The sequence below is a fragment of the Phragmites australis genome, chromosome 1 (assembly GCF_958298935.1).
Source record: "Phragmites australis chromosome 1, lpPhrAust1.1, whole genome shotgun sequence".
NCBI lineage: Eukaryota > Viridiplantae > Streptophyta > Magnoliopsida > Poales > Poaceae > Phragmites > Phragmites australis.
Genome location: NC_084921.1, coordinates 50,811,634 through 50,837,363, shown reverse-complemented (window position 1 = coordinate 50,837,363; position 25,730 = coordinate 50,811,634). Strand labels below are relative to the sequence as shown.

General features: G+C 43.5%; 2 protein-coding genes across 2 annotated transcripts; one reads left to right on the top strand and one right to left on the bottom strand.

Annotated features, from left to right (window-relative positions):
* The first annotated feature begins 2,161 nt into the window (after positions 1 to 2,161).
* On the top strand, positions 2,162 to 6,193 carry LOC133925526 (ubiquitin-like domain-containing CTD phosphatase). The gene is made up of 6 exons (XM_062371427.1): positions 2,162 to 2,568; positions 4,562 to 4,706; positions 5,075 to 5,189; positions 5,271 to 5,334; positions 5,425 to 5,599; positions 5,699 to 6,193. Exons 1-6 carry the CDS (start codon positions 2,258 to 2,260, stop codon positions 5,942 to 5,944), a joined length of 1,056 nt encoding a protein of 351 aa, XP_062227411.1. The 5' UTR covers positions 2,162 to 2,257; the 3' UTR covers positions 5,945 to 6,193.
* Positions 6,194 to 7,305: 1,112 nt separating this feature from the next.
* LOC133925537 (uncharacterized) lies at positions 7,306 to 9,752 on the bottom strand. The gene is made up of 3 exons (XM_062371435.1): positions 9,191 to 9,752; positions 8,456 to 8,583; positions 7,306 to 7,714 (listed from the first exon to the last, which is right to left on the bottom strand). Exons 1-3 carry the CDS (start codon positions 9,599 to 9,601, stop codon positions 7,567 to 7,569), a joined length of 687 nt encoding a protein of 228 aa, XP_062227419.1. The 5' UTR covers positions 9,602 to 9,752; the 3' UTR covers positions 7,306 to 7,566.
* Positions 9,753 to 25,730: the final 15,978 nt, after the last annotated feature.

Sequence of the window (25,730 nt, the reverse complement as noted above, 5' to 3'; positions counted from 1 at the left end):
CTCCTCACGCTACTGCTACTCCTCACATCGCGCAGCTTCTCCTCTCCTCGCGATGTTGCTCCTTCTCGCCTCGCGCTGCTGGTAGTCTCATCTCTTCTCACGCCGCGGCTCCTTACCACCCCGCTCTCATCTTATAGCAAAACACGATAGCGCGAGGCTAAAACCTACGAGGACAGTAGTGCGGGGGCTGAAAAATCGACAAAAGCGGAAGCAGTGGTGAGACGCACTAAAAGCATTGAGAAGACTTGACGTGAAGGGACGCGAGCACCACGCTCGACCTGTATTCAGCACCTTAGGTGCCAAATACGGTTTATAGTGCTATATTCGACACCTCAGGTATCGGAATCGTTTTTTCGGTGTTTGAAATACCGAATACAAATGCTCAATTTGCAAATACATTACTATGTTGTCTATTTTAGCAAATACGGTAGAATATGTTGTCTATTTTTTGAATTTTTTCTAGTTCTAAGTGGATGTAGGTTCCTCATGGCAACGAGGTCACATGGGGACTTTTGCTCCTTATTCTTCTCCGACGTTTGCGCTACCTCAGACGAGCGCTCCGACGAGGATTTTGCAAGGTATAGTATAATTTCCCTTCTAGCAGCTGGGATGGAAGGATTTCCCACCTCCTAGATAGGGTTTTGATTGCTACAGGTTGTCGGTTCTACCGTCGATGCTGAATCTTCTCTCCAGGTCACCGATGCTACTAGCGACGCTTGATTTTCTCTTCAAGTCATCAGTGCTCCTAGCGGTGTTGGTTTCTATACTTGGAAAGCGAACGAGGTGGACATCCAGTATTCTCCAAAGTGGTTACTATTGGGAGTTACCTCGGATAGTCTGTGTAGATTCTTGGATACCCAGCCTCGACATTTCTCCTCTTCCTCAGAGACTTAGGTGGTTCGACGAGCGGCGAGGCATGCGGGCGAGGGGAAGAAGATCATATACTCCCTAGGTGTTATTTAATTGATGGTTAGGGTCCTTTTTGCAATATATTGTGCCTAGAGAAGATGGTGTTGTCTTATTGTATTTTTCTCTTCTCCGTGTTCTTAGCAAACCTATGGGTGTTGTAAGCACTATTCTTTTTTAATATCTATTATATAAAATACGAGTTGGTTCTCGTGTCGCATCTTTTCTTGCTCTCCATACGTCTAATAAAAACATCTTAAATTTAAAAAAAATCACTTTTGCTATTCACCACCATCCTTGAGCCTCACTCGTCTAGTTATCGGCTATAGATATGTGACATGTTTTACTAATGAAAATAAATTAAGAAATTATGAGAATAAGTAGCAAATAATCTTCTCATCCCTTTTCGAAACTCATCTAAAATAAACAACGACATCGCTCCCGATATATTCGTTCAGTGATACTCTCATGTCGCGTCCATATATCTATACTTTAAGTTTGTACTTGATGTTATCATGTCTAATATTTATATTTTTATTACAACTCATGGATATTTAATGGGATGATACAAATAGTATGTTTGGTTTGATGTATAGAACGATACATGATAGTATTCAATCGGATGTATATGATATACATATAAATGTGTTTAGTTGTTAAAAAGATAATCACTATATTTATTTAAAACTTAATTTATGTATAATATGATAATTTGATAATTATAATCATAAAAATTATTCTAATTAGTACTAATCTTTACTGATTACACTTAATTATAACATAACATATCACTTTTCATTAATAATTACCAACAATAATATTTAATTATAGCTAATAATATGTTAATTGTAACTAATGCATAGCTAGTTATTATTAATTCTCACTAATCATCACTAAGTACATAAAATTACAGGAGCTAACACAATCCGTGCGACGTGGATCGACCAATTTTACTCGTATAGAATGTTTCAGCATGTTAATAGAATATTTTTAGAATATATATCACCTTATCTTAAACAAATTAATACCGTTTATCTAATCAAATACGAGCATAACAATATATCCTACCTATCTCACATATATACCACCATATAACCAAACGCTACCGTAGCTATTTAATCTAATATAATCGGGCTTCCAGACCCCACCGCAAAAGAAGAAAGAGTCCGCGTCCTTAAGTTCTCTCGCTCAAGATTACGTGTTACGTTTGTTCCCGTCTTCGTATCTCGGTTACGTATTTCAATGCAAGCATACCAAACGACGCAACAACTCCTACGGTCCTACTCAATTCGGTCAGATCGGAGACGAACCGAACCCTCCCCTTCTCTCTCACTCAGTGCAGCCAAACCCCATGGCGGACGAGGCCTCGTCCTCGTCGGCGCCGGTCCTGGCAGTGGACGCGGCGGCGCTGGGCGCGGTGGCGGATGCGCTACCGCCGGAGGAGATGACGCTGGTGGTGAAGTGGCGAGGGCAGGAGCAGACGGTGCGGATGGTGGGGGACGACACGCTCGGGGAGCTCAAGCTGCGCATCTGCGAGGTCACGGGGGTGCTCCCCAAGCGGCAGACGCTGCTCTACCCCAAGCTCATGCTCAAAGACGTCGACGACTCAGCCCTGCTCTCCTCCATCCCCTTCAAGCCCAACGGCAAAATCAGCATGGTCGGGTAAGCACCATCCCGTCCTCCCCATCGAAACCCTAGTTACCTCCCATCTCGGTGATTGCGTGATTTCGGATACGTGTCTGTTAAAAAAATTGGCCTACTCGGCGTAGAATTGGACGGGGGTTGGTATGTGACCATCGGCGGGAACGTTGCGTCTCGTTGTCGAATCTATCGGAGAGGACCACTTGGTGGGGATCGTGTGCTAGTGCCCTAGTTTTTAGACGGTAGTGGTGAGATTCGATGGGCTGAAATACACAATCGCTAAACCCTACCTTATTTGGTCTCCCTTGGTTCATGTTTGCGTCATGTTGTCAACTATCTGATCGCGGTGCTTGATTTCTTATGATTTGGGAATTGGGATAGTGGAGCAGCTTTTTTCGGTTCAAAATCCAGAGAAAACCCCAGTTCCATTATTTAGGTGTTTATTTTGGGGTTTAGATTTGGGATATATGGGAGCGTTTGCTATTTCGTGATTTGGGATAACAATGCTGGTGATGATGGCAGAAGCGTGTGGCCAACTGAGAAATGTTTTTCACTTTGGGCTGATTGAAATGGGATTAGGATGTTTTGAGAAATGATTTTCACTTTGGGCTGATTGAAATTGGATTAGGTTGTTTTTGCTGGGACGGATGTTATTGCCTGCTCAAACTGTAAACCCATGCAGCTTGATCACATATTCACATTTGGTTGTAAGGTGATGAACACCTCATTTTGACTTGGACTAGGTTTAGTGCACCAAAGACCAAACCATCTGTGTGGTGTTTTAAGCTATACTTGAGTTGATGGGGCAATTGTTTCTGTTGGCTGTAATAGGACTTACTCCACCTTTTTTATGTATTTGGATGGAACCCACCAAGTTATTATCTAAATCATACAGGTTCGAGATCGACTTTTCCTGACTGTTTAGTTTCCATACCATATTCAATGTTTTTTGTTTGAGGCCTATAGTAATGTCTGTCTTCTATTGACATGTTATGGAGATGATAGGAATCTGAATTAAAACTAAGTGTATTTAATATTGGATAGTGTGGTGTTGGACATCCTAATCTCAAGATTATTCTGGTCCTTTCTATGGAAAACTTCTTAACAAACAAATTTTAGTTTGGCCAGCCCCTATAGATTCTGTTTTCTGGTGTAGCTACACCACTATGCTTTGCCAAATCTGCCAATTTTCAGAATTTAGATCATTGTCGTTGGAATTATGTTATTTTGCATCTTTTTTCTGCACATCATGCTTAAACCGTACATCCATGCTGTGAAAGAGTGAAGTTTTATTTAATGTTTGGAGTGTGCTGTGGTAAATTTGTTTTTCTATTTTTGTTTGATATAGGTGGATTAATATTTTCATGGCTATCTGAGTATACATATACAGTGGGTGGGATCTTGAGTTCATGGCTATTTGAGTATACATATACAGTGAGCGGAATCTTGAGTTCATGGCCTTTAGTGTACACTGGGATGAGGCATTTTGTACACTAAGTGTACATTGCTATTGTGTGAAAACCTTCTTACGGTGGAGTAGAAATATCCAGCATTCTTTATTTTGTGTTCTTATTGAGCTTTGCATGTAGCAGAGTGTACATGACTCTAGGGTTCAGGGTTGTATTGCTGCTGATTTGATAGGATAATGTTTAGTAATTTTCAGTGGCATACCACTCCGGAATTCGATTTTGAGATGCTTGTAAAATCTTAGAATATCTGCTTGGAAGTGATGCTTGTGGCTTTTAGTGAGTTGTTGTGCTTCAAGAATATCTCTCTGAACCATAAGCTGTGCGAATTGGACCGGTTATCTTACCTTTACTCAACATGAACCGAAGTTATCTGGTTCTGTAAAAGTTTTCGATTATTCCTTTGCTGTGACTCTATTTCTCAAACGATATGCTTATCTTTGAAATATCGAATTTAAGACTAGAGATTTTCCTCTCTATATTTGGAAGGCACCCAATGTTTCCTTTGTGGTAATTTGTATGTCTTCGTTGTACCACCTAAATTTCAGTACTGTTGAAGAAGAAATATATGTGGGCCAAGAAGATGCGCCGGAGGTACTCGATGATCTTGACTTCGAGCAGAATGAAGTTACTGCCATTAAGGATAAAGATGTCTACAAGCAGAAATTAAAACGGCGTGCAAGTCAGTATAAGGTATATTTCGTTGTTATTTTCATTTCCTGCTATATGCTTCTGCTATGTGCATGCTTTTACATTTTACCTATATTGTTCCCGTTTCCTGCCTTTTAACAGCAGTGGCAGTGACACTGATCGTTTTCCCTGTTTGGTGGCACTAATTGAGTCCATAGCCATGATGTTATATGAGCAATGATCACTTAACCATAACTCTGATGTGTCTCTTTTCTCTACCTACTCCTGTTACTGGTGGACAGCAACAGAAGGAAACATTGAGAAACGCATGATGTTTTTATGATGAGGCTGTTGCTTGTCAAGTTCTTAGTAGTTGCAGCATTGTTAAAGTTAAGCAATGATTAATGCTTTTTTTGTGCCTATTCTTATAGATCAAGCTCTTGAATCCATGCCGCAAAGGAAAGAAGCTGCTTGTCTTAGACATTGACTATACTCTGTTTGACCATAAGTCGTCAGCTGAGAATCCTGAGGAACTCATGCGTCCATGTAAGGGGACTTTTCAACACCACTGTTATGTTCCTCCAAATGTGCTGTCATTTAAATTGCACACCTTAATCCTCTTTACAGATCTTCACCAGTTCCTCACAGCTGCATATTCAAAGTATGACATCATGATATGGTCAGCAACCAGGTAAGCTTTTGCCACCCTTAACTATCAGTTAACTGGTTATAATTGTAATCTGAAATTGGTAAAAAAATAATACCATTAACCCTGATGCAGTATGAAATGGGTGGAGTTGAAGATGGAGCAACTTGGAGTTCTTAGCAATCCTGACTACAAAATCACTGCTCTTATGGATCACTTGGCGATGATAACTGTGCAATCTGAAAATCTAACTAAAAAGCAAACTTTCGACTGCAAGCCTCTTGGTGTCATTTGGGCTCAGTTCCCTGAGGTTAGCATTCTATGCTTATATTATTACTAATTTAATATGAATCTATGATGGATCCTCATCGAATTGTTTGCTCACAACTCCTGCCTTCTCCATATGCAGTACTACAATGAGAAGAACACGATCATGTTTGATGACCTAAGAAGGAATTTTGTCATGAATCCACAGAATGGTCTAGTGATCAAACCATTCAAGAAAGCGCATTCGTACAGAGATGGTGATCACGAGCTGGTGAAGCTTACACACTACCTGCTTACCATTGCAGACCTAGAAGATTTCAGCAAGCTGGACCACAGTAAATGGGAATCCTTCAGAGATGAGGGTGCCAAGAGACGCAGACACAGATGATTGGCGGAAAGAAAATCAGAACACCCCTTTTTGTTTTATGTTCATTGCTATGAACCCGCACGCACTAGCATAACTGAATGACCAGGACAACCCTAAGATTTACTTAGACCATTCTGCGAGATGCCCGTGCTTTGACTTGACTTGGATTCAACTTTGTCCAATTTACAGTAATTTCTGAACCTGCACCGTGCTTTCCTTTGTGAAACTTGAATCTTGCACGGTTATTTTAGCCCGTTTATTTCTGCCCCATTACCTGTCCTCCAACTTGCCTGGTCAGTGTTTCGCAATGCTAGAGCCATTCATGAGGATGGCCCTGGGCTCCCATAGGAGATCTTGACTGGGTTGAGTTAGGAGTACGTAGTACTTACCACTAGGGGTCATCTTATCTGACATGGTGGTGGTGAGATTAGCTGTTTCTGCCTCTTGTAAGGAACTATAATTTCGAGTATGGTAATGGTGCTGCAGCCTATATGGCATCTCTGTGTAGTGACCAGTAGACGTTATAGGTACCTGTCTAGTGCGTGCAGCTGTCTCTGCGTTCAGAATTCAGAGTGCCCTTCCCGGCCAGGACGGACTTGATAAATAGCTGCTGTGCTGAAAGGGGGCAGTGTCCTGTACTGGTAACAACATAATTCATCATTTACTAGGGAAGAGGCAAACTTCTGGTAGTTGGGTTTTAGCAGCCTCATCAAGGATGGTTGTTAATACTCATATCATATCGAGGATTTATTTTGAGTTCGAATTAGTAATGGCATTATTAGTGTTAGAATCGCATTGTTGGGTTGGGATGATGGAAATCTAACAATGCTATCACCCTATGGCCGAGTTGACAACAACCCTCCCTTTAATAGATCAAACAACTGACATGATCACAACGATGGAGTATCTGCGTTGAGTTCTTTTCTAACTTCTCAGGCCGTATGAGTTTTATTTCGGATTTCAGATAGTTTTGGCGAGTCTTTGGCTTCTTGCGTGCTACACTACACTGCAGATGCTCCCGTTTACATGTGCGTTTTGGTGAAGATTTACAGCAGTGTGAGGTCGCGTTGACGTCTGCTGTCTGCATGGTCACCTGGCATTAGTAATAATAATCTTTTAATTCTTGTCCGGTTGCCCCACGACCATTGAAGGGTGTCCCCACTGGTTCGCTGGCGGTGCTCCAGAGAATAGGGGCAATGCCACTGTGGCATGCGGATCCAATGCCACTACGCTTCCTGCTCCCAAACTTGAAGTGGGGAGTTCCATTTCCAATTTCACCTTGGTCCTGCACACGTTTTAACCTGACGTTGCACTGATCTTCTCAGGGAGACTAATTTAAGCGATCAAAAACCTCAAATAAACTTCAGCAAGCAAGAAACACGTCACAGCAGAAATGGTCATTTATGCAACATTACACGATAGTACATTACAGATTACAAACACTGCAGAGAAGATGTAGGCTTGTAGGAGGGTCAGATCTAAAGGCTCTTTCGGCTTTACAACAGAAGAAAGTAGGATGATCCACAGAAGCATACACGACATGGCAGGGAGGGAGGAGAGGATTTCATGATGCACTCGGTTAAACGCAATGGCAGATATATGGGAGTAAAATATGATCAAGTAGTAACTGGGCTATATGGTTGTCAAGCCAGGAGCCAGAAGTTCTTCTGCCACCGGGTGCTGACGAGGTACCCACCGACGCCTTTGCTCTGCTTCCTCACGGCCAGCGTCAGGCATTCTGCATGGTTGATGCATTGCTCCACGAACTCCTCGCTGCTGCTCCGCAGGAAGCTGCAAAATTTTGCAGCAGGCACATTTGAATTTGCTCAAACAAAGAATAGTTTGCACAAGGAGAAAAGAGAGTTCCTCTAGTTTAATCTCTCTTTTTTTTTTCGAGAACGTGCACAAGTAGCTAATTCAATCTTCAGATGCGACATAGCAACAACAGTGATAACTGATAGCTATGTATGTTTATGGTTGCTGCTTTATTTGGAGAGGCATATCTAAAAGGACAAGAAAAGCACCTGCGATTTATGGATAGCACATGGTGCTGCACCCTATAGTGTTATTGTCCCTAAAGGCATGGACCCTGCTATTGAACGGTGGTGAACAAGGATTCTTTCCAAATAGTTTAGCCACTGCTTGTGAGTGGACCTGCCCATCATTTAAAAAGGCAGCCCACATAGCTCTTGTAATCTTGCTTTTACATAACATATATCCCTAAGATTAAATCTAGCGCTTATCAGTTTACTCTAGATCAGGTATCTTTTAGAGTTCTTTTCCTGAGAGGATATGCTTAACCTGACACTAGTACAAATTGTCTCGGGATCTAGATATAAATGACTCTGAAATCTGAACTTCATCTTGTTTAATGAAATATTGCGATGCTATAGACTGACTGACAGCGTGATTGATTCTCGCAGCCGGTTTCTGCCCATCGTTGACCTTTGAGCTTCCCATTTCCAACACATGTATGCATAGAAAAGGATATAAGATAAAAAAGATAGGAGTAGTGACTGGTGAGTCGTTTACCAGCTTAACCAGCAGAAAGGAGAGGGCCTGCACTGGCTGAGCACCAGCACGGAGGCCTCCAGCTTCTTCACTTGGCTGAGGACGGTGGCCAGCTTGGGCCCTTGGATCACAAGCGCTTCAACCTCCACCTACCAACATTCGCACCCATTTCGTATGAACCAAACCCTTCATATATATTACAGGCTACAGGACAAAGGAATAGTTGATGCACCTACTGTTACACTTAAGCAGGTATGGCAGGTACAGGGCATTGAAATAATGACTTTCGATTGAAGCAAACAAAATCAGACGGAGATTGCGTTTCATAATGCCATGGTTTATGGTTCAGATGGCATTTTGCTAAGGGGGGCATGGAGAGATCCCCACCGTTAAACCTTTCTAATGTTTTCTTTACCAAGAGTGATTGAAACCCTTTTGGTGTGCCAAGATCCATCCATTCAGGCACAAAAGGGGGCTATGATTCCCTTTTGACGAGGTCCTGATCTGATCTATAATCTGTCCAACTCATTAAAAGTCTAAAGCACTATCCCTCAGGTAGTCAGGTGACGTCCCCAGGTTACCTAAGAATTAGCAGAATCTTGAGGGCTGATAATTTGGTCTAATTATTTATGGAATACTAGTAATTCTCTTGTGCATGCCTCCAAGCACATGCTCCCAAAACGAAGGCGGTAACCATAGTTAGTTAAGAAATGTATTGTACACTAATTACTGGATTGAGCTGTGCTAATCACTTACCTCAGGCCTACAGGCCTTGCAGAGCGTGCCGAGCGAGTTGGCGAGGGAGGAGGCCTCCTCCCCTCTACCGCCGCAGTTCGGCAGGACGTGGAGCAGCGTGAGGAAGTCCCCCTTGTTGGCAACGTGGGTGAGTGCCCACATCATGGCGTGCTTGGCGCCCGAGCTCTCGTCCACCACCACCATCACCCGCTTCCTTGCCGCTGCGGCGCCGTCCCCCGGCTTACTCCTGCAGCCATTGCCGGCGCCGTAGCCCCTCGCAGCCGCCCTCTTCTTGGACCACCGCCGGGAGCCCCTCCTCCTCCCGCCGGCGTCGCTGCAGCCATACTCCTCCTGCCCCTGCTGCAGCACGCAGCCTCCGTTGTTGCTCGCGCTCAGCTGCCTCAGGAAGTGCTGCCCCGCGCTGCTCGCCATCTACCAGCTCTGCTCTCCCCAGCTGGCTAGCTGCGCAATGCAATGCACTCCCACTCACTGCTCGAGGTGGCGTGTTGGTGCAAAGAGAAGTGGAGCACTGTGTGCTGTGTGATATGGCTACGTGTGAGAGAGATCGAGAGAGACACGGACGGCGGACGGACGGGGCAAGCGCATCGAGCGATATAAGGATGGAGAGGCGGAGGACAGGACAAGGGGTGACCACGAGCGGCAGTACTTCTGTTTTTGTTTTTTCTAAAAAAAAATGTATTTTTTATTTTAAAATGTTATTTTTGGATCTTAGCGGTTATCTTTTACAATAAATTTTTAATTTCTCAAGAAAGCTAATTTAAACTAACTTCTCAGCTTCTAGTTCATTTTCTCTTAAAAAATAATTTTTTGACTTCTCCAGTAATCACTTCTTAGCAATTCTATTTATTTCAGCTTCTAGATTCTGGCACAAGAAAAGCTAGAAATAGAAGCAATAAATAAACAAGCATGTTTGATTGGTCTTAGGTTTTTTAGTTTTTGGTTGAAAAACTTTTTTTTTCTTTTGGTTTCTAGTTATTGGCTTTTTTCCATTAGCTTTTGCAACCTATTTTTAGTTTCTCAACTCAAAAAATAATGAAAAACTCATATTAACGAGTTTCTTAACTTCTAGTTTATTTCTTCAGAAAATAGCTTTTCAGCTTTCCAAAAGTCAGCTCAAAAGCTAAGTTGTTTGGTTCGGCTTCTGGTTTCTAAGAAGCGTAAGCTGAACCAAATAGTATATAGATTAGTTAGATACTACAGCTTTCTAATGCTCACTCTAGTTAAAAAAGAGTGTTATTTTGGATACTGATATAGTCATCAACACACTATTTTGACCATCAATTAATAATATTAGATATATTTAAAACATAGAAAAATTATGATATTATGAAACTACTTTTTAAGACGAATCTAACATATCATTTTCCAAAGTTCAATCAAAATATTTAAAAAATTGATACTTAAAGTTTAAACGTGTTAATTGTATGTAATTTAAAACAACGTTGTTTTGTGACGCAAGAGAGTAGTAGTTACTTAAAAGATGTTATAAGTAATACGTAGCGGTAAAAACTGAAGACAGAATTGCCACGCATTTGCATGAAGCTGTGTGAGCAATAGTACTGTGGTATGCCACTCTATTAAAGCTTAATCAGCTGTGATCTACCAGTGTTGGAGAAACTTGATTTACCGCAGCGACACGACAATGCAGATGCTGTGCAGTAAAACTTAGAGCAAAGATGCTGGGGTGATAATTCAGGGTTGATTCTTGGCCGACCTCACATGCGGATGTTTCCGCGGCTGTCTCTGCCGAGAGAATACGGCAGATTTCGTTGGCATTGTTAGTTCCAAAACCATGATGGATTGGTCAATACGGCATCACTCGTAATGTGCGGGATTATTGGTTCGAAATGTTCTTTTAAATACTGTGGTAGCTCCTATGTGTTTCAGGAATTTTAGGCCAGGTTAGCAGAGGAAAAGAATAAGCACTGTTCTCAACAGATCTAAATGACCTAATCAAATAACCCATCACCAGATTTGCCGGGACCAGCCTACACAAAATTAACGCCACTGACATTTCTCACACAATGGCACAACGCTAGCTAGCTGGATGCACACGCACATCTTCTATCCTAGTCATTTGGGCGCAGCGACTGATGGCCGAGCTAGCGGACCGAGCAATTATCCCCTCTGCTGACATGCATGGCTGCAGGTTCGCAGCATGGTAGCGTGGATTCTCAAGTCCCTCACTACTCATGCTACCAGCCATTCGTCGCCGCTGTTTTTTTTTTTTTTTTTTTTCCTTTTGGGGCATCATTGCGGAGGGCGACGTGATGTTTCTGCCATCTGCAAAAGATGGTTGCCACGGGCACGGGCAGGGGCACGGGCAGGCATCGCGAATGGCGAACGCTGGAGCGCGATGCGGCGCATGCATGCGCGGTGCAGATGGCATCTATTGCGAGCCCTACGTGCGTACGCCGGTTTTACATGGGAGTGTGCTATGCAATGCTCCACTCGTGATGAGCTAGCTACTGCCTACCGGACTTCAGAGGCGCGCAGAAAGAGCGCACAAAGGGAAACCGGAACCGAGGGTCTCTCTGCTTCGTGACACCAGAAAGTCTGATCAAAATTTAGTCATACCTAGATGATTTGGTTAGTGTTTGGTTCAAAGATAAAATTGGACCGTGTCTGAAATTTTTTGGCCGTGCCTGTCTACAATCAACTACAGGAGCGAGTTTTGGGTGACCGATTTGGTCACCCGCGTTTTGGTCCGGCTGTCAAATTTTAGTTTAGTCATAAATCAAACAACTATTTTTTAACCAAATTTTGGTGTTATCCTGACTTTTAACATGACTAATACTAAGTTTAGCACTTAAGGGCCTGTAAACAAACAACAACTGGAGGTCGTCCAAAGTGGGGAGCGGTCACATGTGCGTAAATCAAGACCAATCTGATTGAGATGAAATTTTTTGTGCAAACGATCAGCCCATTGGAGGCCATCCAATCCGCATCCAACGGCAGCCCACGATCCCACCACCGACATTTTCTCACAATATTGCCTGCGCAATTTCAATTCCACACGGCTTGATCCTTCCTCGCCGCCCGCCCACAGCTCCTCCTTGCCTTTGCCAGCCACGTGCCGCCACAGCAGCAACCACCATGCGTCCCCTCCGCCTATGTTGCTGCCACAACAGCAGCCACCACACCAAGAGGACCAGCAGCGTCCTTTCCTCACCGCTCGCCCGCATCCACACCAAAAATCTCCTAATTCCGCTAGGGTTCGAGCTCCCCCATTGGTGTCATCCTCCGTGGCATGGCTCCTCCATTGGCCGAGGATGAGGATTAGCGTGTGGGGGTTGGAGCAGAAGCCGTGGAGGGGAACTAGGTGCGATTGGTGGAGCTCGGAGAGGATGAGCACAACGCTGCAGAAGGACATGGTGATAGTGGTCGAGGCGGAGCTACTAGTAGGTGAATACCAGATAGTGGTGCTGGAGCCCGTGGCGACGGAGGAACGTAGGGCGTGGGAAACCGCGGAGGAGGAGCCCATCGCCATTGACGAGTCCCACCGCACCACGCCACGCTCGTGGAAGCAACTAACGACGATGGCAGAGCAGAGGTAGAGGAGGAGCAACACGACGGAGATGAGCGCAGCGGCGAGCACGCTGCTGGTGCTCTCGGCATGGTGCCTCCTACTATGATAGCTACGAAGGAGGAGGGGACTCATGGTGGCTACCACTGTGGCGGCATGCGGCCAACAGCGACGAGGAGGAGATGTAGGCGGGTGTCGAGGAAGGATAAAGTCGTAAGGAATTGAAATTGCGCGGGGGGTTTTGCAAGAAAATACTGGTGGTGGGATGGTGGGATCGTAGGTTGTTGTTGGATGTGGATCAGACAGCCTTCCAATTGTGTTTACATGTTCGAAAATGCTGGCAAGCAGACATCCGGAGCATCGGACGTTTGATTGGGCCGACCCATGTACTCAGACCCGAAAATATTATCCTTTTGAGTTAATTTATGAGTCCTCGTATTTTTAATGTTTCAGACATAATGGAAATTTGTTGTAATAGTTATTTTCATATGTTGCATCTCGAAATCTCTTGCGTACAGATCCAGATCTGAAAATTTGTCCATTAGAGTTATTTTCTATATTTTGATCTCCAATATTTCAGATGTTTAAATTTAATATTTCAGACATTGTGAAAATTTATTGCAATAGTGGTTTTCGTATGTTGCATATCGAAATCTCTTGCGTATATATCCGGACTCAAAAAATTATTCATTTGAGTTAATTCTTATATTTTTCACACTTTTAATATTTTAGGTGTTCAAATTTAATGTTTCAGACGTTATGTAAATTTGTTGTTATAGTTATTTTTTATGTTACACCAAATTCTACACAACATATTTTTTGTCTGAAATGTTACGGTGATAATTTTTTTTCTTGAAATCAGATGCATACAACAAGCTATTTTTGATACGTTTTTTATGTTGCAAACGTTAACTTTAGATATTACAAAAATTATTTTTAATGTTACAGCAAATTATTAATGGACTATTAGAGCTTCCGATGAATCGGAGGTAAGACTGTCCCCAATAATATTCCTTTTATTTTGTTCCCTTCTCGATTCACTTTCCTATTTTCATTCCCTTTATTTCCTCTCATCTCCAACAGCTTCCTTTCGAGGGGAATCGCGAAGGGAAAGGAGAGAGAATTCCAGCCTGGAGAGAATGATCCTGGGAATCCCTTCGCGACGGAAACCGTGAAGAGAAACTGTTGGAGCGCCGAAGGAAAAAAAATCTCATCGTAAAAGGATTTTGATCCCTGAAGAGAAACCGTTAGATACAGTCTAAGGACGCTAGCATCGTCCTTACATGTTTGCACTAAGTTGGTCGTTTGCCCAGAAAATTTCGCCGCTTCTTGATGCCGTCGGTACTTGCACGTTTCTGTTGAAACTGACGGGACCCGTCTGGGCGTTAGGTGCACCGGTTGATGCATCGGTAGATCTAACATAAAATCATTTAGTTCTGGTGGAAACCGAGGAAATTTCCCTTGTTTCAAATGGCTGATCACCGGTGGGATCTGTCTAAACAACCTTCTGGTGTTACAGATGTCATTGAAGCAACTTCCTGCGTAAACTCTTGCGTGTTTTTGTGCGCGCGAGCGTGCTACTACAGTACTACTGCTACTAACAGAAGATCCGAGGAAACCGAGAACGACTCATACGTCAAATCAGGACAGCTAGTAAATAGTAAGCGGGCAGATAAAGTAACATTGCGAGCTCATGGACAAATTTATGATCTCCTTCCCGGCACAAGCAATTCAAGGGCCTGTCAAGCTTCCGTCACCTCGCCAGATACAGTACATGCTGCCCCTCGGAGCACCATTTACACTCGAAATAAAAATCAGCCGGTACGATCGAGTACTGTGCAAACCACACAGCATTACCCTGTGCACTTAGATTAAATTAAGGGACATGCTATTTGTCAGGTGTCTGCAAACGTCGTCATCTCCCAACGACACGCGTAGACCATCCGATCTTGATTCGACGCCTCTGATCATTTCTTCTTTCTCAGGGCTTTTTCTTCCAAACGTGTACTGTGCTTCTTCTTGCTTACGAGATGCAGCTTGTTCCTCGCCCCTCTTCCCATCGTAAAGCGTAGGAATGGCAATGGGTCAATCTTTGTCGGAGAATGCTTTTTTATTCTCGTCCTCATTTAACTATCGGGGGAAGATTTCTCTCATCTTCATTCCTGCGGAAAATTTACGAGGATCGGATCCTCAATGGGATGTAAAATTTTGAATGATATTTGATTATTTTTATATATTAATAATATGTATATTGTATAAATAAGTAATTTATTGATGTATACGAGGATAATTAATACAAGATTGATTAAATATTGTAGGTTAGATAAAAAAGAATAAGAGTAATTTATTATTTACTTTACGTAATGTAATGTTTATATATTTATATACTAAGAAAAATATGTATATATGTGATATCGGGGATATAGCGAGAAATGGGGATGGGGAGCGCCTTCCCATCCCCGTCCCTATATGAGTTTGTGGGGGACAAAATCTCTCAATCCCCGTCCCCTAACTGGAGAATTCCTCGTGGAAAATCGAAGATCGAGTCCCCGTTGATATCTCTAGTACAGCGGGATCTTGCTGTCAGCTCTATCTACCATCTGTCTATTGCTCATGGCTCCACTCATCGTATTGCCACATCGCTATTCCCTATAAGTTTGGTCGTCATCCTAGTCCCCTTCTAACCCTTAAAATCACTAGCGAATTTTAAAATTCTGAACCTAACTCTATCCTCTAAACTTATTAGCGTTCACACGATCTTGTTAAATTAATTACGGAGGTAGGTTGATTGATTAATTCATCAGATTAATTAACAGGTACAATCACCTGCAGGATTGAGGTCCTGTTTGTTTCAGATTATAAAAGCTGGATTGTGATCAAAATCCAAAAGCTGAAACAAACAGCTGGATTGTAAAAGCTAGATTCTGATCACAATCCAAAAGCTGAAACAAACAGCTGAATTGTAAAAGCTGGATTCTGATCACAATCTAAAAGCTGAAACAAACAGCTGGCTGAAAAAACTGGATTGTTACAATCCAACACACAGATTGTAACAATCCAGCAATCTGCTTTCCACCAGATTGTAACAATCCACAATCCAGCTTTTCACAATCCAGATTTTACAATCCAGCTTCTTAGGCCCTGTTTATTTCAGATTATAAAAGCTGGATTGTGATCAAAATCCAAAAGCTGAAACAAACAGCTGTATTGTAAAAGCTGGATTTTGATCACAATCAAAAAGCTGAAACAAACAGCTGGTTGGAAAAGCTAGATTGTTACAATCCAACACACAGATTGTAACAATCCAGCAATTTGCTTTCCACCAGATTGTAACAATCCACAATCCAGCTTTTCACAATCCAGATTTTACAATTCAGCTTCTTACAATCCACAATCTATAAGCTACTTTTCACAATCTATAGCTGAAACAAACAAGGCCTTACAATCCACAATTTATAAGCTGCTTTTCACAATCTACAGCTGAAACAAACAGAGCCTGAATCCGCGTGCATCGCGATTTGTGCCTGAAAAATTCCTGTCGTTTTGTTTATTTACTCGGTTCGAACCAGTGGTTTGGTAATGTCTTTTATTTTGAGCGACTGGTGGTAGTGGTTTGATGCGGTGCAGGGTGCGGCTAGAGACCGTGGCAGTGATTGAACTCTTCGATCTTACGTCACTTATAGTACGCATGGTTTAAGTAGGTCGTAGCACCTAACTTAAGCATAGTTTTTGTCATGGTACTAAACAAAAATAATGGCAGAGCCTTGACACTACGTATTGAGCCGACAAGCAGAGACGGCTAGTGATATCGGAAGCTTTACGGCTTTAAATATGATGACTATAGGAGTCAGTGGCGGATCCACGATTTTGAACCAGGTGGTTCAGGCGCTATAGCTGCAGGGCGGTGAAGATGTAGGACAGTATCATAGAGACCACCAGCATGATGTTCTTCATATCTATCCTAGAGATCGATTTAGCCCGTTCATCAAAGTACATCCCGCGCGCTATGAAGTCTAGTGTTTCGAAGAAGCAGAGGGTTCTTTGAATGTCTTTGGTTTATTGATTTTGTGGTTCTTTGAGTGGAGATTTAGAATTGAATGTTTCTCAATTTCAAATATATTCTACGATTCTATTCAACTTAAATCCAAATTGAATTCAAATATTTTTGTTTAAATCATCTTTAAAGTCTCAAAATCCAGATCCAAATCACAATTCAGATGTATCCATTTGAATTTATATCAAACCCAAACCCAATTTCAAAACTTTATTCAAATACCTTAATTTTAATTTCAACCCAAACCCCTTTCCTTTTTCATTTTCCCTCCCGGGCCCAATCTCTCTGTCTCTCTCTTCACGTGGCCCAGCCAGCACAGCTTCTCTCCCCCTTTCCTTCTCCCATGCCTAGGTCGTCATCGCTGATCAGCCACCCGCGTGCTGCCAAGGAACACCAGGAAGTTGTCGTTGTCCCTGTGCTGCTCTCTATAGACCAGAAGCCTGACGGGAGGCCGCCTGTGTCGGATGCCGAGCCACTCCGCCGCTACTACACCGTTGCTCCATCGGCCACCATACAACTTCTCACCATTACCGAGCGTGGTGAACATCCCAGCCCCCTCACGAACCCTCCTAGTTAGCAAGTAGTCGTCCCCTTGCTTTCTTCTCACACGTAGCCACGTGCAGCCATGGTTCTTGCTCTGCCGTCGTGCAATAGCTCGTCGTCGGTGTGGATATGCCTTTATGTGTGGTCCGACTATTGTACCATGTAGTCCAGAGAGCTCTAGGCCCCAATTTTCCGTGCAGGTTGTCCATGCCGGTGCGGGGGAGGCGCTGCCCAAATTTCTCGCACCACCGTTGTCTATTTAGGCCGCCGTCTGGTACCGCTTCAGTCCTAGCCCGCTGTCGATGAGTCTCTAGCTGAGTTCCCCATAGTTCCTAGGTCACCGGTGTGAGCTTCCCGTTGTGGAACTCTGGCGGGAGCACTACTTTGGCAAGCTCACTCGTGCGGCTCCACCGCAATTGCTCACCGCTGGCTGTTTCCCCACCCCTTCACCGCTCCACTTCGTGCCCCCATGCGTGCACGCTCGTGTGACTAGGCTCCTCGCCCATCACGCAGCCTAGCCGAGCAAGCCGCACCCAGCCTGCACATCACTGGCCTGCCAGGCCGGCTTAGCCACCCAGAGGTCGCGCCCAATGGGCCTGGCCAGCTCCACAGCCTGCTAATCAGTTGGCCCAATCCGAGTGGACCAAGTACACTATAGCCCAGTACCGTATAGCCAAAGCCTGGCCTGGCCCAGCCAAGCCGAGTCCAGGCCTAATTTGAGCCCATTTCAACCCAACCGAGTAGTGTTCATGTGGGCCCCACCAAGTTATTGTTCATGTAGGCCCCAGTTAATGTTCAATGGTTCCTACCCGTGAGTCCCACTAATGAATAGTGTAATTTCATAATTTTTCAATTTAAGTTTAGATTAAATCTTCCACGAACCATAACTTCTCCGTTCTAGCTCCGATTCTGGTGATTCTTTCACCGAAATTCATCTAAATTTGAGATCTATCTATCCATCATAGTATGATATATATTAGGACTCATTCGACTTTCCATTTGGTGTTATTTAATTCTTTCCTAGTATAGCCCGTTGATGATCACAGTTACAATTGCAGAACCATCAGAATTCTGCGAGTGCTGCGCGGGAAGCGTCAGGAGGGAGTAGGATCCTGACTACAACTAAGAACTTGAAGAAAACTTTAGAGAAGGAAAGTGCCCCCACACGCGCGCTCACGTGGCTAGGCCGCTCATGCGCCGTGCAGCCCAACCGAGCTAGCCTCGCTCGGCCCGCACACCACTAGCCTGCTAGGCCGACCCAGCCACCCAAAGGTCGTACCCTAGTGGGCTTGCCCAGCTCAACATCCCGCTAACCAGTCGGTTCGACTTGAGTGGGCCAATCCGAGCCTATTTTAGCCCAACTGAGTACTATTCATGTGGGGCCCACTAGGTTATTGTTCATGTAAACCTATTCGAATAACTGTGTTACGGTCATGGGTATACAACAATAGTAACCATTTTGACCAGATTTTGGGTGCGTGTGTCTTGATTAGTGAGTGTGTGGACTAGATATCTGTGTGATGAAGTTGCTGGCTCAATCCGAGCTGTGTGGTACTAAAGGTACAACAGATATGATGATAGGGACTGCAGAGCAAGGTGTAACCCCTCCCAGGACCGAAAACCCCAGATATAGCTTGTTACCTTATTTTTGAACTATTCAAATTGTTTAAGGTCAATAGTAGATAATACAATAGAATACCTGCATAAAACTGTTTTACGCTAACTATAAACCATGAAGTCTTATCCTTAAATTATCTCTTTTTGCATCTATCAACATTTTGAAGTAGTATAGGGCTTGCTAAGTACCATCCGTATTCACTCTTGCTGTCATTCAGATGAGGAAGTCGATGCCGACTTCGTCGGAGGTACAGGCAAGGATGAAGAGTAGTAGAAGTCATGTTCGCACCCTAACTGCTTGTGGTTATGGATCCTTGCTTTCCGCTGTGTTTTGTTGATCGTTCGATCGAGTTTGTAATATATTGTATGGTTTGTGAACCTTTTGTACTTTGAACCTTAATATTTATGTACGAAGTTTGATTATGATATTACAAGTGTTATATTGTGTGTATCAACTACTTGATCCTGGGATTGATACAGAAGGCATAGGTGATTTTGGGTTTAGGGTCCAACATCTAGGCCCTAGTGCCTCGCTGCCCATCCACCCGGTGCCCATCCTCCTCCATAGCCCTGCCGTCCGCTGCCACGCCACCTGAGATCCCTGTTGTCTGCCACCCCTCTGCTCATCTGCTGCCCGAGAGGCCCGTCACCACCCCTACTACATCTTCCGCACCTTCACCAAAGAGCCCCATCGCCCCTCCGCCCCAAGAGCCCCATTGTCGCGCTGCTTGAGAGCCCTGCCATCCACCATCCCTTCGCTTGTCTGCCGCTTGAGAGGCCCACCACCACTCCTCCTCCATCATTCGCCAGAGAGCCCCGTCGCACATCTTCCATCTATTGCCCCTCCCCCATATGCCGCCCTTCCGCTCGAGAGCCCCAGCGCCCTCTCCTCGTTGACTCACCTCTCCTTCTCTCTACCTCCGTTGAGCATCGCCACACTCTCCTCGCCTACAAAATGATTTCACTGTCGTGGCGGGTAAACGGGTATACCCACAAATGATAGGTTTGTTCCCCACTCTTCACCCGTAGACTTTCACGAGTATACCCGTGGGCGTGTATCGGGGGATGATCACTGATAATAATCTGGGGTATATCGGATGATGTATGCGTTGATCCATATTTTCTATATGCGTGTATCAACCTGGACTCAAGAACATTGAGGTTTATCTAGGTTCAGGTCCCCCATGGGATAATAGCCCTATATTCTATGTATTATCTTATGAACTGGATGAACTTATTACAGAATGTCTCCTTTTTTTACAAACATGATCTCGACCTTTTTATATATCAGGGGGAAAGATGCATAAACAACCGGACCGTACCAAACCCTGCGGCATACCTGTCTATGACGAAGCCAAGTAGCCCTACTATATCATGACGTTGGATAGGCATGTCTGCTCTGCTCTGGTTATTCTGCGCATCCTGTACTATCATTGAATGGCGTCACGCTCACTCATCAAACTAACCTGTGACATTAATGCTATGAGACGGGTCACTGTAATTCCATACCGCCCCATGACCATGCCACACCGAAAATAATTATGTGGGAAAGAAAAACACTCGAGTAGGCAACATTAAATGAGAGCGATGGCTAGTTGCGAGACATCATTGCTTGACCAAAGGGCTAGTCGCGCAAGCTTCGCCCTAGTCGCGCGGTGTGAAGGTGGTCTTGGCAATACCTGCTGCACATTGACACTTCGCATCACGATACCCGCCACGTGAGGCATCCCTATCTAATACACCGACAACATGCTAAAATCTGACGAGTACGGGTATAGGAGAGCACTACCCGTACCCACCACACTCGATTGCCATCCCTAATACAAGATGGCCAATATACACCCAAAGTATATGAATGTTAGGTATTATGAGAAAACTTATTATGATTTCGCTTAAAAACATGATAATATATAAGTAGATGGCCACATATCCAACAGATAATACTGAAAACTCTTATTTTTATATTTCATTAATTACTCTGTGCTCACTTTGATTGCACCTCTATATTATTTAATGTGATCTGTGGAAATACAAATAATATAAAAAAAAATCATCTTTCCGACTAAACGAAAACTTAACATAATACTTGCTTTGACTCTGACTCCGAAAAAATAGAATAAAATACAAAATAAAGAAATAATTATCCAACGCGGTTCGTATCTAACTCCGACTCCGAAAACTTTTTAAGATAAGATAAAAAAATAACATAAAAAATAAGTTATATTCCCTTAACCGATCCGATTATCCCCATGTCGCTTGCATTAGCTTTATCTTGTTACGTTCAACATCTGTCTGAAGAAATTAAAAAAAACAAAACAATAATAAGAAAAAAATACTAGACTTCTACATTTTTCAAAATTTGTCTCGAGACGGGAAACGAAATTAAGTCGAATCATAAACCCACCGCTCAAAATTACACGCATCTACCCTTCTCTTTACCGCGCGCGACAACAGGTACCCGACCGATCACGTCGGGGATAATAAACAAAGGACAGGACGCTTCGCCTCCCGGCTCGCGCGTCCGTGAGCCGCATGGTACGACCAGCCCGAGCCCCACGTCTCACGTCTCGGTGCTCGGCAGCGCCGCAGCGGGGAGCGGGCCCGGGACGGCAGGGGACCATCGCCGTATGCGCTGTAGACCTGTAGCATGACCAGATCAGATCGAACGGGTGCAAAGTCTGTGGTCGCAGCGGATGCAGCAGGGACTGGCTGGGTGAACAGCGGACTTGAATGCAGCCCGGGTATTTCGCTCGCTGAGTCCAGTCCTGACTACCGCTCGCAGGCGGCCTGGACGCCTGGTCGCAGTTTGGTCCCGGGCACCAGCTTGGCCGCACCGGATCCCGAGGATCGCTGCCGTTCAACGGTGCCAATCGATGGCCGTGCCCCTCAACGCCTGGGGTATCCGTGTTTTTTTTTAAAAAATCCAAAAATAGGCAATAAATATTATCATATTTATTAAAATATATAACATATCGATATATTTATAAATTTAATATATGTATTCAACATCATAAACACACTGGTACATGAGGTACCGAAAACTCATGTATTTAGCACATAAGGTGTCGAATACTATATTGTTCACTATATTCGGTATCTCAGGTGCTAAAAACTCCGTGTATTCGGCACCTCAGGTCGACCCTACTCACATCGTGTCGTGTCACTGCTTTCGGTGCGTCCAGTCACGTCGTGTTGCGTTATTTCACTTTTGTCGCTTTTTTAACCCACACGCTGCTACGTTTCGCTATAAAATACGAGCGGGCTAGTTTTTAGCACAATTAAGTTTATCAGGGCACGAACGAATAAATAAAGAAAGGAACTGGATGAGTGAGTGTGTGCAAATTTATTTCAACGTAATTTTGTCAATATTTTATTATTTATTTAATGTATTTGTATAGGTAACTTTTTAATGAAGTAACATCGGGATGATACAAAATCCAATTTATCAAACAATAATAGTTGTAAAGTACGATTATTATATAACCCGGTATAGACGTTACATACGCTGATAAATGTTACATGTGATATGAGGCTTTTCGTCGCTACGTGAATGGACCTCAACCATAAAGAAATGATGACAACAAATGTTGGCATGTACGGTACGTCTAAAGACTAACTTGATAGCGTGGTTAAACCATGCATGTCTTAAGGAATAAAAATAGACCGAGTTATAATAGATACTCTCTACTGAGTGCACCTAGGATATTTGTCCTTTCACAGGGCATCAGAGTCCTCTGCTTTAGGGAGACGGACCATCTCCAACTTCCTTTCCCTCTCTGCTTCACGTGCCTCAGCCGCGACGTGCTCCTTGGCTGCCTTCCTCATATGCTCCTCCTGACACTTGAGTCATGGTTTCTCCTGCTGTTGCTCATACTCTCGACGTTAGTACGCTTCCCTCATCCACTGTATGCTTATGTCGACCCATCGCTTCTTCTGGTGCGCATTTTGCTTCATGTCTAGCTATTTTATGAAGTCATAGATAGGTGGAGGAGACTGAACCAAATGAAATAAGAGGATAGATTAATAAGACAGTGTATACAATCGTACGAAAAGTACCATATTAGTGATATATGTTGCTATACCGGTGAGTACTCGTACAATCCATGTCGAGGCTTATCGTACTGGTAGTTGCCACACGTGAAGAAGGATATGCCATATGTGGAAATGTCCTGGGACTCAAGAAGCCTACAAGGGTGGCCACATAAGCACATCGGTGGTTCGACCCCCGTTGGGATAAAAATTCTCAAATATTTCTTAGGTGGGCTTGGTGAAGTTGAAGAAGACATTACAGTTGAGAGAGCTGAGGAAGGAGTAGTCTATACATGGATGAGGGTGGGATTATTTATGGTGGCTAGGGGCTGGTGCATGGACTGAGTGTAATGGCTTGGCTGGGGGTTGGAGCATAGAATTCCCTATGAAAGCTAGAAAAGTTGTGACATTTATGTTTGGTGGAGATTCTTTATGAAAACTGTTACTTGGTGTGGTAATTTCATTCAGTAAAAATTCAGCAATGAGTTATTGTTGCTTCTTTATGGGAGCATAGAATCCTATGAAAGCATTCCTTGTGAAAGTTGTTGATTTTGAGTGTGTAAAAGTAGCATCTATCCCTTTGATCTTCATTCGAAGTTGAAGCCTGCTTTAAGCATTCATTCTAAAGCAAGAACAGCCCAAGGTTGAACACTTCATAGAATCATATTGTTGATTTTAGAGTTGCAATTATGTCCTGAGGTGCTGGTGATACATTGACATGTCTAAAGTCTAAGTTCACAAATACCTTTCATATGCTGGAAAAAATTGTGCTTGATAGTACGTTAATATAATAAACTTACTATCACATTGATAGTTTACGAATAGTTCGTAAACAAAATAAATAGTCCCGCTTGTCATTTGCACAGTTTATAGTGCATAGATGTTGAATACATAGATCATCTTAAGATGACGAAGGAAAGTATCGACGTAAATTAACGGAAGAATACCAGCTGTACCAGTCAATGCTATCAAGGTTAAATAGTTATCGTCTCTGATGTGGTAATGAGAAGTTGTAAGGACGGGTACCAGCAAATTCACCATCATTTTCAGGGTCAACAATGTCCTCTAGAGATGGAGGCCTTGGAGGGAGGGGTTGTTGTGGCATGAAATCGTCATCGTCATCTTCATCTTGAGCTATCAAGGTAGTAGCAGGTCCTTTTCCCTTTTCGGTTGTACGCCATCTTGATATGATGCGTGAACGTCCTCTTGCAGTGATAGTTGAACCTTCTCCTGTATTGTTGTTGGAACGTCAAGGCATTTGGGGCATGAAATCATCATCCGCATCGTCCTCATCATGTTCTGGATGAGTTGTTGAGGGCACCACTGTACCCCTTACGTTCGCTAACTGTCGTCATCTTCTGCACGAACCAGGCATGACACCCCCACCGAAGAGCATATACATCACCAAAAAGTTTGTGACGCCTTTGTTGATCAACTGTGCGTCTTCCAGAAACGCCTAACGCAAAAGAGTAGCTTTCGAATCAATAGAAAAAAGATAAGTATGGTGAACACTAGGAGATTACGAACATGAATGTGAGATGTATTCTGATCAGCAACATTACTATTGTTCTTTTTCTACTAGAAAAACATAGAATAGAAGGATGGCCGGCCAGTTCACATACTGTGAGATACATTTGACGCTGCTTGTGCAACAGGACCCTAAGGTCCACAATGGTTATATGTTGGAACAGAGTGTTTTGGATTAGAGCCCAACGTTCCGCTGGCTTCCTCGCTATCTACTGGTTAAATGTAACACGTGAACGGCCAACGATAGTTTATCCTCCAACCATTTGCGATCGTAGATGGTCCTCTTGTGCTTGTTAATCCGCCATCATCTTGCGAGTGATCTCATTCAACTCTCTCTATATCTCGTTGAATTTCATCTACTCGTTCTGCAGACACAACCCTTTGAATCTCTTTACAAGAGACTTGTTGTGGTATCTTATGTACAGGTTCACTCCCAAGTATCACATACATCATATTCTCTCCACATCAAGCCATGCAATGGAGTTGTTTGTGCTATCATGCAGCACATCCAACACATGTAGAAAGCCCTTGTTACTGTATGAGATAATGTAAACTCGTTCCCTATTTTCTACGACACATGTCCTCACCAAAGTGAGGAACCACAGCTATCTATCATTGTTCTCACTCTCAACTATTGCAAAGGCGAGAGAAATGATCTGATTATTTGCATCCACATCACTGTCATAAGGGTATCATGATACTTGTTGCTCAGAAATGTGACATCCACACATGCAACCGGCCTGCAATGTCTGAAAGCTTCGATGCATTGTCCAAAGGACCAGAATAACCTAATGAGGTATTAATCAGAGGTATTGTATCACCCATCCTCTAGCTTGACCGGCTCATCCGTCATGGTTCACTGAGTCCCTGGATTTATCATGGCAATCTTCTGCAGTAGACTCGAATCATAGTTGTAAGACTCCTCAAATCTTCTAAATAACATCTTCAAAGCCTTCTGCTTTGCTCGCTATGCAATGTGGTAATTGATCAGCATACTTGTCTTAGTCTGTAACTCCTTCACAATGGATTTTGCGACAAACAAATATCCGTGCCAACAAGAGTGATGAGCAGTTAGGCTATGAACCTCGCATCAATGGTGTGGCTCACATTCCGAATATCCTCTTTGCTGCAAGTATGTGGGGTGTGTCTACTGATTACAAAATAGTTCCTATATTTTGGCATATATGCTCGTACGAAGTAAGGACAATTCGAGTGCTTTATACATCTGACCTCGTACTTCGTAG